This window comes from Budorcas taxicolor, chromosome 9 (genome assembly GCF_023091745.1).
Source record: "Budorcas taxicolor isolate Tak-1 chromosome 9, Takin1.1, whole genome shotgun sequence".
NCBI classification, from domain to species: domain Eukaryota; kingdom Metazoa; phylum Chordata; class Mammalia; order Artiodactyla; family Bovidae; genus Budorcas; species Budorcas taxicolor.
In genome coordinates, this window is record NC_068918.1 from 75,753,992 (window position 1) to 75,768,696 (window position 14,705).

The following is a 14,705-nucleotide window of genomic DNA, read 5'->3' on the forward strand; positions in this document are numbered from 1 at the left end:
CCGTATGTGATATTTGGTTCATTGTAGAAACCTTATTTCCACTATTTTTCACATCTTTTGATCAGAACTGTTTTTGAAATGATTGTTCAGTCCCCTTTGTTTCATGACTACTTTTCCTGAAAAAAATTAGATTCCATCATGAATTGTTTTCTTCAGTTCAGTCACTCAGTTGTATCCAACTCTTTGCAACCCCATGGACTGCAGCACGCCATGCTTCCCTTGCTCAAACTCGTGTCGCTTGAGTTGGTGATGCCATCCAACAATCTCATCCTCTGTCATCCCCTTCTCCCATCTTCATTCTTTCCCAACATTGGGGTCTTTTCCAATGAGTCAGTTCTTCACATCAGGTGGCCAAAGTATAGGAGCTTCAGCATCAGTCCTTCCAGTGAGTATTCAGGACTGATCTCCTTTAGGATGGACTGGTTGGATCTCCTTGCAGTCCTGGGGACTCTTCAAGAGTCTTCTCCAACACCACAGTTCAAAAACATCAATTCTTCAGCACTCAACTTTCTTCATGGTCCAACACTCACATCCATACATGACCACTGGAAAAACCATAGCTTTGACTAGATGGACCTTTGTTGGCAAAGTAATGTCTCTGCTTTTTAATATGCTGTCTAGTTTGGTCATAGCTTTTCTTCCAAGGAATGAGTGTCTTTTAATTTCATGGCTTCAGTCACCATCTGCAGTGATTTTGGAGCCCCAGAAAATAAAGTCTGTCACTGTTTTCATTGTTTACCCATCTGTTTGCCATGAAGTGATGGGACCAGATGCCATGATCTTAGTTTTTGAACGTTGAGATTTTAAGCCAGCTTTTTCACTCTCCTCTTTCACTTTCATCAAGAGGCTCTTCAGTTCCTCTTCACTTTCTGCCATAAGGGTGGTGTCATCTGCATATCTGAGGTTATTGATATTTCTCCCGGCAATCTTGATTCCAACTTGTGCTTCATCCAGCCTAGCATTTTGCATGATGTACTCAGCATAGAAGTTAAATAAGCAGGGTGACAATAAACAGCATTGATGTACTCCTTTCCCAATTTGGAACCAGTCTGTTGTTCCATGTCCAGTTCTAACTGTTGCTTCTTGACCTGCATACAGATTTCTAGGAGGCAGGTAAGGTGGTCTGGTATTCCCTTCTCTTGAATTTTCTGCAGTTTGTTGTGACCTACACAGTCAAAGGCTTTTGCATAATCAGTAAAGCAAAAGTAGATGTTTTTCTGGAATTTTCTTTTTTGATGATCCAGCAGGTGTTGGCAGTTTGATCTCTTGTTCCTCTGCCCTTTCTAAATCCAGCTTGAACATGTGAAAGTTCATGGTTCACAGACTGTTAAAGCCTGGCTTGGAGAATTTTGAGCTTTATTTTGCTAGTGTGTGAAATGAGTGCAATTGTGTGTTAGTTTGAACATTGTTTGGCATTGCCCTTCTTTGGGATTGGAATGAAAACTGACCTTTCTCATTGCTTTCTTAGATTCATTAAATAGCAAAAATCTCTCTCTAAATGTACATATCAAACATGTACATAGTCTGTGCATATAGTTTTCAGTATGCCAATACATGTTATTCTTTTTAAGTAACCAATTAATATAATTTTTCACCAATTATTTAATAAAAAGCTTCCTTAGTTATATATCTTAATTTCCAACAGAGAAGATTAAGATTCTTATTTTGTAACAAGGAAATAAGGTCATTTTTGTATAACAAATTTAAAGGACACTAGCTCATTATAGTAAGTCAAGTCCAGTTTGTGTTAACCACCAGCTTCATATTTTGGTAACTGACTAATTAAATTGCCCCAAATTTTAGAATCTTGCATTTCTTCGTAAAGCATGTTGATTGACTTGCTTCATTTTAGTAGTGCATTTCGGGGAACCATATTTTCTTATTGGCCTGTCCCTAAAACACTGGCATGGTATTGTTTTATTTTATTGCAACATGGAATTTTATTTTTCTCATTATATTCCTAATCCAACATGTTCATGAAAATTTGCTAGTTAAGAAATTATCAAGTTAGTTGTGATAAAAAAATTGACTTTCCCCCTTCTCAAATGACTTAAATAATCGAGGTAGTTTTGGAACAGAGTAAATTTTAAATTTGGTGGGGCATTGTACAAATATACCCCTATGGTTCATATTGTTTTTAAGTGTACAAGACTCATTCTAGGGATAATATTAAAGTCTTTGTGCCAGATCAGTAAGTAAACATTTTAAGTTCCTTCTTAAAATGTTAGACATTAAATAGGATAAAGATTAAAATATAAAGATGCTTAAAATTTCCCAGCAATGTAAGTTGGTTTTATAGTTGACTGGAGGAAAAAAAAACCTTACTATGGTAACTAATATTGAAAAATTGAGTCTAGGGAAAAACTCTAGATTTCTTTCTGAACAGTAAAGTATTTGTTCTGACTTCACTTTAAATATTTGAGAAACAGCTGTAGTATGGTGTTGCTGTGCTAGGAACAGAATATACTGTATGATATATCCAAAATCTCTACCATTAAGCAGATAAGTTTAAACTTCGTAAACATATTACTTAAATAATGTTGTTAATATTAAAATCAAAGGTGGATCATGTAATTGTATTAAGCCAGTAACTACTGCTTTTTTGAAGAATAATGGATAATTGCAAAAAAGCAGTACAGATCAGGAAGTTGGATATTTCTGGTTTTTTTTTTTTAAGGTCCAACTCATGATTTTGGCTTATTTAAAATTTTTTTTTTTAATTTGCTTGTTTGTTTATGATTAATTTTCTTTCTTTCTTTTTTTTTTTTTTACTTTATTTTACTTTACAATACTGTATTGGTTGTGGCATACATTGACGTGAATCCGGCACGGGTGTACATGAGCTCCCAAATATGAACCCCCCCTCCCACCTCCCACCCCACATCATCCCTCCGGATCATCCCTGTGCACCAACCCCAAGCATCCTGCATCCTGCATTGAACATAGACTGGCGATTCGTTTCTTACATGATAGTATACATGTTTCAATGCATTCTCCCAAATCATCCCACCTTCTCCCTCTCCCTCAGAGTCCAAAAGTCCACTCTACACATCTGTGTTTCTTTTGCTGTCTTGCATACAGGGTCATCATTACCATCTTTCTAAATTCCATATATATGTGCTAGTATACTGTATTGGTGTTTTTCTTTCTGGCTTACTTCACTCTGTATAATCAGCTCCAGTTTCATCCACCTCGTTAGAACTGGTTCAAATGTATTCTTTTTAATAGCTGAGTAATACTCCATTGTGTATATGTACCACAGCTTTCTTATCCATTCATCTGCTGATGGACATCTAGGTTGTTTCCCTGTCCTGGCTATTATAAACAGTGCTGCGATGAACATTGGGGTACATGTGTCTCTTTCTATTCTGGTTTCCTTGGTGTGTATGCCCAGCAGTGGGATTGCTGGGTCATAAGGCAGTTCTATTTGCAACTTTTTAAGGAATCTCCACACTGTTCTCTATAGTGGCTGTACTAGTTTGCATTCCTACCAACAGTGTAGGAGGGTTCCCTTTTCTCCACACCCTCTCCAGCATTTATTGCTTGCAGACTTTTGGATCGCAGCCATTCTGACTGGTGTGAAGTGGTACCTCATTGTGGTCTTGATTTGTGGTCTCTAATAATGAGTGACGTTGAGCATCTTTTCATCTGTTTGTTAGTCATCCATATGTCTTCTTTGGAGAAATGTCTATTTAGTTCTTTGGCCCATTTTTTGATTGGGTCGTTTATTTTTCTAGAATTGAGCTGCATAAGTTGCTTGTATATTTTTGAGATCAGTTGTTTGTCAGTTGCTTCATTTGCTATTATTTTCTCCCATTCCGAAGGCTGTCTTTTCACCTTGCTTATATTTTCCTTTGCTGTGCAGAAGCTTTTAATTTTAATTAGATCCCATTTGTTTATTTTTGCTTTTATTTCCAGTATTCTGGGAGGTGGATCATAGAGGATCCTGCTGTGATTTATGCCTGAGAGTGTTTTGCCTATGTTCTCCTCTAGGAGTTTTATAGTTTCTGGTCTTACATTTAGATCTTTAATCCATTTTGAGTTAGTTTTTGTGTATGGTGTTAGAAGGTGATCTAGTTTCATTCTTTTACAAGTGGTTGACCAGTTTTCCCAGCACCACTTGTTAAAGAGATTGTCTTTACTCCATTGTATATTCTTGCCTCCTTTGTCAAAGATAAGCTGTCCATATGTGTGTGGATTTATCTCTGGTCTTTGTATTTTGTTCCATTGATCTATATTTCTGTCTTTGTGCCAGTACCATACTGTCTTGATGACTGTGGCTTTGTAGTAGAGCCTGAAGTCAGGCAAGTTGATTCCTCTAGTTCCATTCTTCTTTCTCAAGATTGCTTTGGCTATTCGAGGTTTTTTGTATTTCCATACAAATCTGAAATTATTTTTGAATTTTCAGAATGTTTCAGCTATACTCATGTTTCACTTTAGGGTACGTTTCAAATGAGATAGTTTATGATATTTATCACATTGTTCATTTTGTACCTGGCATGCTATCAGTGTAATTTATTTTCTTCATGTTGTTAAAATTTGCCTATAACTTAATTGGTAGAGTAGCATTTAGTTTTTTATAATAATTAGCTAACATTTATTGAGCGCTTACATATGTCAAGGCCCCATTTTAAGCATCTACCATGCTTTGTCTATTTGATCCTGTCACTGAGGCTCTGCTGCTTAGACACTAAAGCTCTGAGAGGTTGAATGGGTTCCTGAAGGTCATGCTAGTGAGTGTTGGAGCTAGAAGTTAAACCAAGGCAGTTGTATTAGAGTCACAATCTTGTTTTCATAATTCCTAAAACCACACAGCTCTGAAAAATTTATTTTAAAAAATTTGATGTAAGTATAATGGACATACAGTAAACTGCACACATTTAACATGTGCAGTTTGATAAGTTTTGACACATACGTACACTCATGAAACTGTCACCATAATCCAAATAATGAACCTGCCCGTCATCCCAGAATGTTTCCTGTGGTAATCTCTCCTGTCTTCCATTACTGGTCCCTACCCCACAATTCCAGGCAAGCACTGACTTGTTTTCTGTTACAGTAGATTAGTTTGCATTTTTCTATTGCATATAAATTGTACGCAGAACCATGTAGTATATCTTTTTTGTTTGGTTTTCCCTCATCTTCAGTACTTTGAGATTAGTTGGTATTGTTGCATGTATGGTTTATTTTTGTTTACTTTGGCGTGCTGCGATTCATGGGGTCACAAAGAGTCGGACACGACTGAGCAACTGAACTGAACTGAATATTCTAAGTGTATAAGTTTGTTCATTTACCTGTTGAAGGACCTTTGGTTTATTTCCACTTTAGGGCTCTTGCAAAGTTGCTGTGACCATTTGTGTACAGGTCTTGTATAGACCTGTACATACGCTTTCCTTCTTCTGGTTAAATACCTAGGAATGGCGTGGGTGGTTCATATGGTGGGTGTACATTTAGCTTTTTAAGCAACCACCAGTGATTATAGGTAATAACGCAGTGTTATATATTTGAACTTTTCTGAGAGAGTAGGTATTAAACGTCCTCATCACAGGAAAAAAATTCTTACTGTACCTGTATCTATGGAGGATAACTAGATTTATTGTGGTGATCATTGTATAATATTTACATATATTGAAGTATTATGTTGTACACCCAAAACTACTTTCATATGATGATTATGTCTCAAGTAAACACAATTGCCAGAAATTATTCCTCAAAAATAGTGCGTTCACCAGATGTTACCACATAAAGAAGCCACCTGCCAGAGCAGGATATGTAAGAGACGTGGGTCCAGTCCCTCGGTCAGGAAGATCCCCTGGAGAAGGGTATGGCAACTGACTCCAGTGTTCTTTTCTGGAGAATCCTATGAACAGAGAAGCCTGGCAGGCTACAGTCTGTGGGGTCACACAGAATCAGACACGACTAAATGACTTACCACCCATGTACTGCCATACTCAGGAAAATCCTCTGGAGAAGGAAACGCCAACCCACTCCAGTAATCTTGCCTGGAAAATACCTTGGATGGAGGAGCCTGGTGGGCTACACCCTATGGGGTCACAAATAGTCTGATACAACTGAGCGACTAACATACCACCATACTAGGTAATACACAAAATACTCATTATGTACCTTTCTAAAATGTGGAAAATTCTGAAACCCATATAGCCCTAAGTTTTCGTAAAAGTACTGTGGACTTACTGCCTTGTGGAGTAATGTGTGTCTGCTTAGTTGCTAAGTCATGTCCAACTCTTTGAAACACCATGGACTGGAATCCACCAGGGTCCTCTGTTCATGGGATTCTCCAGGCAAGAATACTGGAGTGGGTTGCTAGACCCTCCTCCAGGGGATCTTTCCATTCCAGGGATCGAACCCAGGTCTCCCACATTGCAGGCAGATTGTTTACTGTCTGAGCCACCAAGGAAGCCCAAAAAGTAATAAGATACTATAAGATTTTTTTTTGATTCAGGAGTCATTTCTTTGCTTTGTTCAGTTTACAAATAAATCCTTTGGAAAGATGACATGCTGACATATAAAACACTTAACAAAAAATATAGATGATGAACCTTAAGTAATTATCTATTACCTTTGGGAAATAGTGAGACCATGAGTTGCATGTATTTGAAGTGTTTTCATCTTGAAATTTCTCTGTGATGAAATTATGTTAATAGGAATAATAAATGTCCGGTATGCTGTATCTTGTCTAATGCTTAGTGTCAGTTAAAGAGTTGAGCAGTGATTATCTTCATTGTATATTATTTGAAGGGCTATTCCATTAAAATCTTAAATAGTATATTTTGAAAGACACAACACGTCTGAAAAAAATGAGTTTATATGGTTTCATAACATACTATATTTTACTAAAAATAAGTTCTACAAAAAGGACAAGGTAGGTTCCATTCTTTACCTTGTAATCAATTGAGCTTATTTAGAAAATGTTTGAAATTGTTTGAATGATATAAACTTTAATTCATGCCTGTAAATTTTTATAATGTATCAATGAATATCTCTTACATCATCGGAAAGAGATCATTTGAGCATATTCCAATATCATTATCTCAGCCTGAGTGCAGAGGATCTTTGCCCTCCAGAGGCTTACAAGTTAGTGAGAAAGGTAGACTGTTTCCTAAGGCAAGCCAGATAGAGATACAAAGTATTGGGGTATCGATTTAAATGAAGGTGGTATTTTAACTAGATCTTGAGCAGAAGAAAATTGTGAGCAGGAGGAGCATTTTGCATGGAAGGAATAGTCAGCACAGGTATTGAGATGGATTAGTGTGGTTAGTAACTTCTGAGAAATATGGTAGTGCCTAGGAGTGATGAGTGTTAGCTCAGTTTGTGGCTTTACAGATTCAGTTTTTGATGAGCCTGAAGTGACACAATGGGTTTGAAATAGCCAGATATGAAACCACACAGTAATGTCAAAACTCGTCTTTTCTGTTTTGCTATTTATTTTCGTAATGACTTATATTTGACATTAAAGTAGAATTAGTATAATTGAATATTAACTGCAGTGAGGTAAATATGATGGTTGTATCTTTTTTTGTTTCCTAAATTGTATATATCAGTATTACTCCTCTAATACAGTTAATAAAATTTGCCAGGTATTTATCTAATTTCCTTTGGATATATTTTGTTTTGCAGGGTTACATTTTGCCATCTGCCTTTCCAGAGTAAGTGGCTCTATGTGGGCACTGAACGAGGTAACATACATATTGTCAATGTGGAGTCCTTCACACTCTCAGGCTACGTCATTATGTGGAATAAAGCCATTGAATTGTGAGTTTGAGCAAATGTTGCGTATCTGTTTCTACTCTGTAGGCCTCAGTTTAGCTGAATGACTAAACTGTGTGACTTCTTTTTCTCTGAGTAAATATTAGTAGAACTTTTTTTTTAAAGCATAATGCAACTTTTATTTTTGACATGAGCTGTAGAATTGAATGACATACCCCAATTGAGGCTAGAATTGAGTAAAATAAAGATAGCAATCATTTACTGAAATGTTTTCAGCCTTTGTAAATATATCTTTATTTTCCAGTCATTATTTCTGTTGTAATGAATCTGTAGTTGTATTGCAATTTTTGGTTGAGAAAAAAAAAATCTTCACTTTTTTTCTTTTAGGTCATCTAAATCTCACCCAGGGCCTGTTGTCCATATAAGTGATAATCCAATGGATGAAGGAAAGGTAGATTGTTTCAAATAAATATATTTATTATTTAAATGCATGAATTCCATTATTTTACATATGCAAACTATTCTGGAATCACACTTACTCTATTGTAATCACACTTACAATTTGAGATTGCTAACAAAGGTTGTCTACCATATAAACAATTGCTTATTTATAGATTATAAGGAACAAGTGAAAGAGTTAAAATCATTTACATTTTAAAGAAGAAAACCCTAAAACAAGTAAAATTTAATAAATACAATTAAAGCTTATTAACTTGGTTTTTGCTTATTTGTAATAATTCCCCCGATTCTCTGATAATCCTGACAAAACCCATTTTCTACTGGTTTTGAATTCTTTTTTATACTTTGTAGTTATAAAATTTTTATAATACTTACCACATAATCCCTCTCTCTCCTAAATTTTTCTTCATAAAATCTCAGGTTAATCAGTTCAGTTCAGTCACTCAGTTGTGTCCGACTGTTTGCAACCCCATGGACTGCAGCACGCCAGGCTTCCCTGTCCATCACCAACTCTTAGCACTTGCTCAAACTCATGTCCATCAAGTCAGTGATACCATCCAACCATCTCATCTTCTGTCCTCTCCTTCTGCTCCTGCCTTCAATCTTTCCCAGCATCAGGGTCTTTTCCAATGAGTCAGTTCTTTGCATCAGATGGCCAAAAGTATTGGAGCTTCAGCTTCAGCATCAGTCCTTCCCGAGAATATTCAGGACTGATCTCCTTTAGGATGGACTGGTTGGATCTCCTTGCAGTCCCAGGGACTCTCAAGAGTCTTCTCCAACAACACAGTTTAAAAGCATCAATTCTTCAGCACTCAACTTTCTCTATGGTCCAACTCTCACATCCATACATTACTACTGAAAAACCACAGCTTTGACTAGATGGACCTTTGCTGGCAAAGTAATGTCTCTGCTTTTTAATATGCTGTTTAGGTTTGTCATAGCTTTTCTTCCAAGGAGCAAGCATCATTTAATTTCATGGCTGTAGTCACCATCTGCAGTGATTTTGGAGGCCCCCAAAATGAAGTTTCTCACTGTTTCCCCATCTGTTTGCCATGAAGTGATGGGACCAGATGCCATGATCTTAGTCTTTTCAATGTTGAGTTTTAAGCCAACTTTTTCACCCTCCTCTTTCACTTTCATCAAGAGGCTCTTCAGTTCCTCTTCGCTTTCCGCTATAAGGGTGGTGTCATCTGCTTATCTGAGGTTATTGATATTTCTCCCGGTAATCTTGATTCCAGCTTGTGCTTTATCCAGCCAGCCATTTTGCATGGTATACTCTGCATATAAGTTAAATAAGTAGGGTGACAATATACAACCTTGACATACTCCTTTCCTGATTTGGAACCAGTCTATTGTTCTGTGTCCAGTTCTAACTTCTGCTTCTTGACCTGCATACAGATTTCTCAGGAGGCAGGTAAGGTGGTATGCTATTCTCTTTAAGAATTTTCCAGTTTGCTGTGGTCCACACAGTCAAAGGCTTTGGCATTTTTATTTTATTAGCAAAAGTTAATATTAACCAAAGGCTCATGTTAAAAGGTATTTTTGAAAATAATACTTTTTTTATACTCAAAACAAGTTCCATACAGTCATTATCTAGCTGTTGTTAATTTAGGTTCTTTAATACCCTGAAAAGCAATAAAATTTAGTTTAGGTTCTTTAATACACTAAAAAAAACAGTAATATTTTCTTTTCGTGAATCTGTTTCATAATTTAAACCAGTCTCCATTCTTTTTAATTATGTTTTTTCTGCTTATAAAGTTTCATGATAATTAGTCTACATAAATACCAGGAAGTTAATCACTATCAGAAATCAGTGAAATGAAACTTCTGGATTTTGTGAAGCAGTTTACTCAGGTTTTTCCTTTCCTTAATTACTGGAAGTGGTGATGCCTCTATGTTGTGTTAACACTGTTCTCTTATTTGACACTGGGAAAACGAAAGGATGGCTGTACTGTTTGGAGCTGACTTAAATCATGCCATTGTATGTTTTGAGAGAAACTTTCCATGAAGCAAGTTACAGTAACCTGTATCTTCACTTATTTATTTTTGGTATAAGATAATTGTCTAAAAGCCAGCCTTTAGATAGGGGACCTGGTAGAAGAGTTGAAAACTTCGCTTTCTTTTACACTGAATCAGCCACTGAATCATTTCAGTCCTTCCACTGCAGTGTCTCTTGGCCATTCAGTCTCCTTCCCCCACTGCAGTTCAAGGCATTCCAACCCATTCTTGAGTCATCTCCAGACCAATCTTCCTGGAGTGCCATTTTAATCTTCTTGTTCTCCTATTCCAAAGCTTCCAGTGGTTCTGTATTATCAAACAAACAAAGCAGTGTTTCTGTAAAACATAACCTTAGATTTCATTATCTTTGAGAACATCATTACCTGAACACTGTGCTGAAGCAAATAGTTACTGTTGCCCAAATGTGAGCTGCTCTTTACTATCTCCATGACTTATTTATGTAAGACCTTTTGTTCAGAATTCCTTCTCATTGTTCTTTCTCTACTGAATTCCTACTCAAATCTTAAGGCTCAGATTAAAATAACATAACTTTCATGATACCTTTCTTGATAATCCTGACATAAAATGCTTTCTTTCACTTCCAAATTTATTAGCACCTTAGTTGTGCAAGTTTTACAGTATTTACTACATATTGCCTTGAATTAGAAATGTGTTAACTCCCCTGAACTTGAAGGACTCCTTGAGCACAAAGATAATATTTATGCAAGTTTATATTTCCTATAGCACTCAACATGCAATAAAATAATAACTGTTCAACATGTTTGTGCTAAGTCACTTCAGTCATATATGACTTTTTATAACTCTATGGATGATAACCCACCAGGCTCCTCTATCCATGGGATTCTCCAGGCAAGAAATCTGGAATGGGTTGCCATTTCCTTCTCGGGGCATCTTCTCAACCCAGGGATCAGACCCATATCTCTTCCATTCACAGGCAGTTCTTTACCGCTAGCACCACCTGGGAATCCTGGTTCAATATGTACTTAATTGAAAAAATTTGTTTCATCCTCATTTTTTGAAATGTGGCATTATATTATCCTCCTTAGTTCCCAGAATTAATCTTTCAAACATTTTTACATTTTAGGGTACTAGAATAGATGATATTATCTAACTTTTGGTTTCTAATAGAAAAATTTCCTTCACGCTACTGACTCCTATTTCTAAAGATCTCTTTGACATTGTGTCACTGAAAAAAGAGGTAAGGTGATAGGATGTGTCCTTTCAAAGCTAACCTTATGGTGGATGATGCTGCTGCATTAAGCACAGGTCCTGGCCAAAGAAAGTTAAGTGTTCGTGTCAAATTCCTTACTTAACAGTAACGATAACTACCATTTATTGACCCCTACTTTGTCGGGGTGTGTGGATCACAATAAACTGTGGAAAATTCTGAAAGAGGTGGGAATACCAGACCACCTGACCTGCCTCTTGAGAAACCTATATGCAGGTCAGGAAGCAACAGTTAGAACTGGACATGGAACAACAGACTGGTTCCAAATAGGAAAAGGAGTATGTCAAGGCTGTATATTGTCACCCTGCTTATTTAACGTATATGCAGAGTACATCATGAGAAACACTGGGCTGGAAGAAGCACAAGCTGGAATCAAGATTGCCGGGAGAAATATCAATCACCTTAGATATGCAGATGACACCACCCTTATGGCAGAACGTGAAGAGGAACTAAAAAGCCTCTTGATGAAAGTGAAAAAGGAGAGTGAAAAAGTTGGCTTAAAGCTCAACATTCAGAAAACGCAGATTGTGGCATCCAGTCCCATCACTACATGGCAAATAGATGGGGAAACAGTGGAAACAGTGTCAGACTTTATTTTGGGGGGCTCCAAAATCATTGCAGATGGTGATTGCAGCCATGAAATTAAAAGACGCTTACTCCTTGCAAGAAAAGTTATGATCAACCTAGACAGCATATTCAAAAGCAGAGACATGACTTTGCTGACTAAGGTCCATCTAGTCAAGCTATGGTTTTTCCACTGGTCATGTATGGATGTGAGAGTTGGACTGTGAAGAAAGCTGAGTGCCGAAGAATTGATGCTTCTGAACTGTGGTGTTGGAGAAGACTCTTGAGAGTCCCTTGGACTGCAAGGAGATCCAACCAGTCCATTCTAAAGGAGATCAGCCCTGGGAATTCTTTGGAAGGAATGATGCTAAAGCTGAAGCTCCAGTACTTTGGCCACCTCATGGGAAGAGTTGACTCATTGGAAAAGACTCTGATGCTGGGAGGGATTGAGGGCAGGAGGAGAAGGGGACGACAGAGGATGAGATGGCTGGATGGCATCACGGACTCAATGGATGTGAGTCTGAGTGAAGTCCGGGAGTTGGTGATGGACAGGGAGGCCTGGCATGCTGCGTTTCATGGGGTCGCAAAGAGTCGGACACGACTGAGCAACTGAACTGAACTTTGTCGGGCACTGCTTTCCACTTTATGTGCACTATTTTTATTTGATCCTCCCAACAAATCTCAAGTGAGCTGTTTTCCTTGTTTTATAGATAATCAGGCAGAGACTTGATCCAGTTATGTATTCCAGAGGTACAAAGCTAGATATTGGTGGAGCTGGGATTTTGAATAGTGATTTCTCTGATTTCAGCCTCAGAGTACTCTCCATCATGCTACATTTCTTCTGTAAGATGTATATCATGTATTAATGTGAAGAGCTGTATCAGTATACCTGATGAATGCTTTTTATGAGAGAAAAATTCAAAGAAAATTCATCAACAGTACTGTTAAAATATTAACATTTCTATGAGTTATAGAAGATGCTAGTGGGAATAAGCTTTCAATTTTCTGTTTATAAGTACCACATCCTTCAGTTCTTCTTTTTTTTACTCTTTAAGAGATTATAGGGGTTAAAGTCTAACTTGTTGGTACAGATTTCTGATATTTGTAGGAAGGTAGAGCTGGCTGGAAGTGTTAAAGTTTACTATAATCCTCTTATGTTGTTAACGTCTGGATGGGTAAAATATTTAAGTTGAATAGTTACTATTGGTAGATCTGGGCCTAGAGTGTAAGTTACCTGTGTCCTGAACAATCCAGTATTGTTTTACACTATACATAAAATATACACTATACATTGATTCTTAAATGTTATCTGTTTCCATCTCTTTCCTTATTCCTGAAGTTCCTCTCTTACTTCCCCCATCAGAAAATGCCGTACACATGTCCAGGATGCTTAGAAGAATTAAAAAGTGTAAAGGAAACAGATAACAGTTTTTTTCCCAGAAGGAGTATGTATTACAGATGGTCAAGGAAAGAAGAGTTTATGTTAGGAAAATTAGCTATACTTCCTACCAAGATGTAAATTAGTTTTGTTAGTTTCAGTGACTGGGTCTTCTAAGTGCCCCTATACACTGAAAATTCGCTAAGTTACTATTTAGTGAAAATTACTGGGCCTCCCTCCAAATTTGTTCATATCTCCAGATTACATGAATGATTATTGACTAGTTGCTGATTATTCATGTACTTATTAAACAAATATTTATTGAATATCTACTATGTGTTAGTATATTAGATGCTAGAGACGTCTATAGAGACTAGAGATGAAAATGCATGTATTAATATGGAGAAGGATCATCTTTGTCCAGAGGAACTGGGTAGACTTACCCCAGGAAGCAACATGAAAAGTGAAGAAAAAGGGAGGAGCCTACAAGCAGACAAACACTATTATTTATAAAATGCCAGTGTAGACAGTAGGCAGTTTGTGAGGCAAGAACATGGATTTCATTCTGGAACTTATTTATTCACAAAAAATGGATTAAGGACCTATATTAGACTGTATGTCTTATGTTAAAAGTATAGTAGTAAACAAGATAAAACCAATTCTTTCTTAAATAAACCAATGTTATAGTCTGCAAGAGAATTCAGATAAGGAAAAGGACATTACTAAATTGTATAGTGACCTTTCAGGCTAAAAAACGTACAAGTTGCTGTTGGAGCATATAAGAAGGGCACTGACTTACATTTGGTAGGTCAAGGAAGGCTTCCACGAGGAAGTGATAGCTAAAATGACCTGAAGGATTAGTAGGATTAGTCAGGCAAAAAGGATGACTTCAGATGAAGTGGTCCAGTTAGGATGACACCATGTGCAGAGGCATAAAGGTAAGAGAGAACATGACCTAAAAGATGTACTGGAATGCACTGGGTAATGGGAATGTGGAACAGCATGAAGCTGAGGGGTTAAGCAGAGGTCAGACCATGATATACCTTGTAGGTCCGATTATTCAGTTTGGACTTGATCCTAAAAATAAGCATAAAGCATTAGCAAGTTTTAAATAAAAGCATACATTACATGATCAGACTAGCTACGATATGGAATGAAGTAAATAAGGAACAAGACTAGCGAGTCAGAGAGACCAGAAACTGGAAAGGAGATCTTTTTGTATTGAACCAGGAGAGATGTATTGAAAGTGGAAAAAAATAAACTATATATGAGTGTAATTTTTAAATTACTTTTGGATTTTACCTGGTGGGAGGATGATGCCAAAGTTTT

At 37.0% G+C, this 14,705-nt stretch overlaps 1 protein-coding gene across 1 annotated transcript in view; it reads left to right on the top strand.

Annotated features, from left to right (window-relative positions):
• STXBP5 (syntaxin binding protein 5) overlaps positions 1 to 14,705 on the top strand; it is a 164,775-nt gene that overhangs the window by 45,636 nt on the left and 104,434 nt on the right. The window contains exons 5-6 of the mRNA XM_052645571.1: positions 7,639 to 7,773; positions 8,116 to 8,179. Coding sequence (XP_052501531.1) covers positions 7,639 to 7,773; positions 8,116 to 8,179 — 199 coding nt within the window. The remainder of the gene's footprint in view (positions 1 to 7,638; positions 7,774 to 8,115; positions 8,180 to 14,705) is intronic.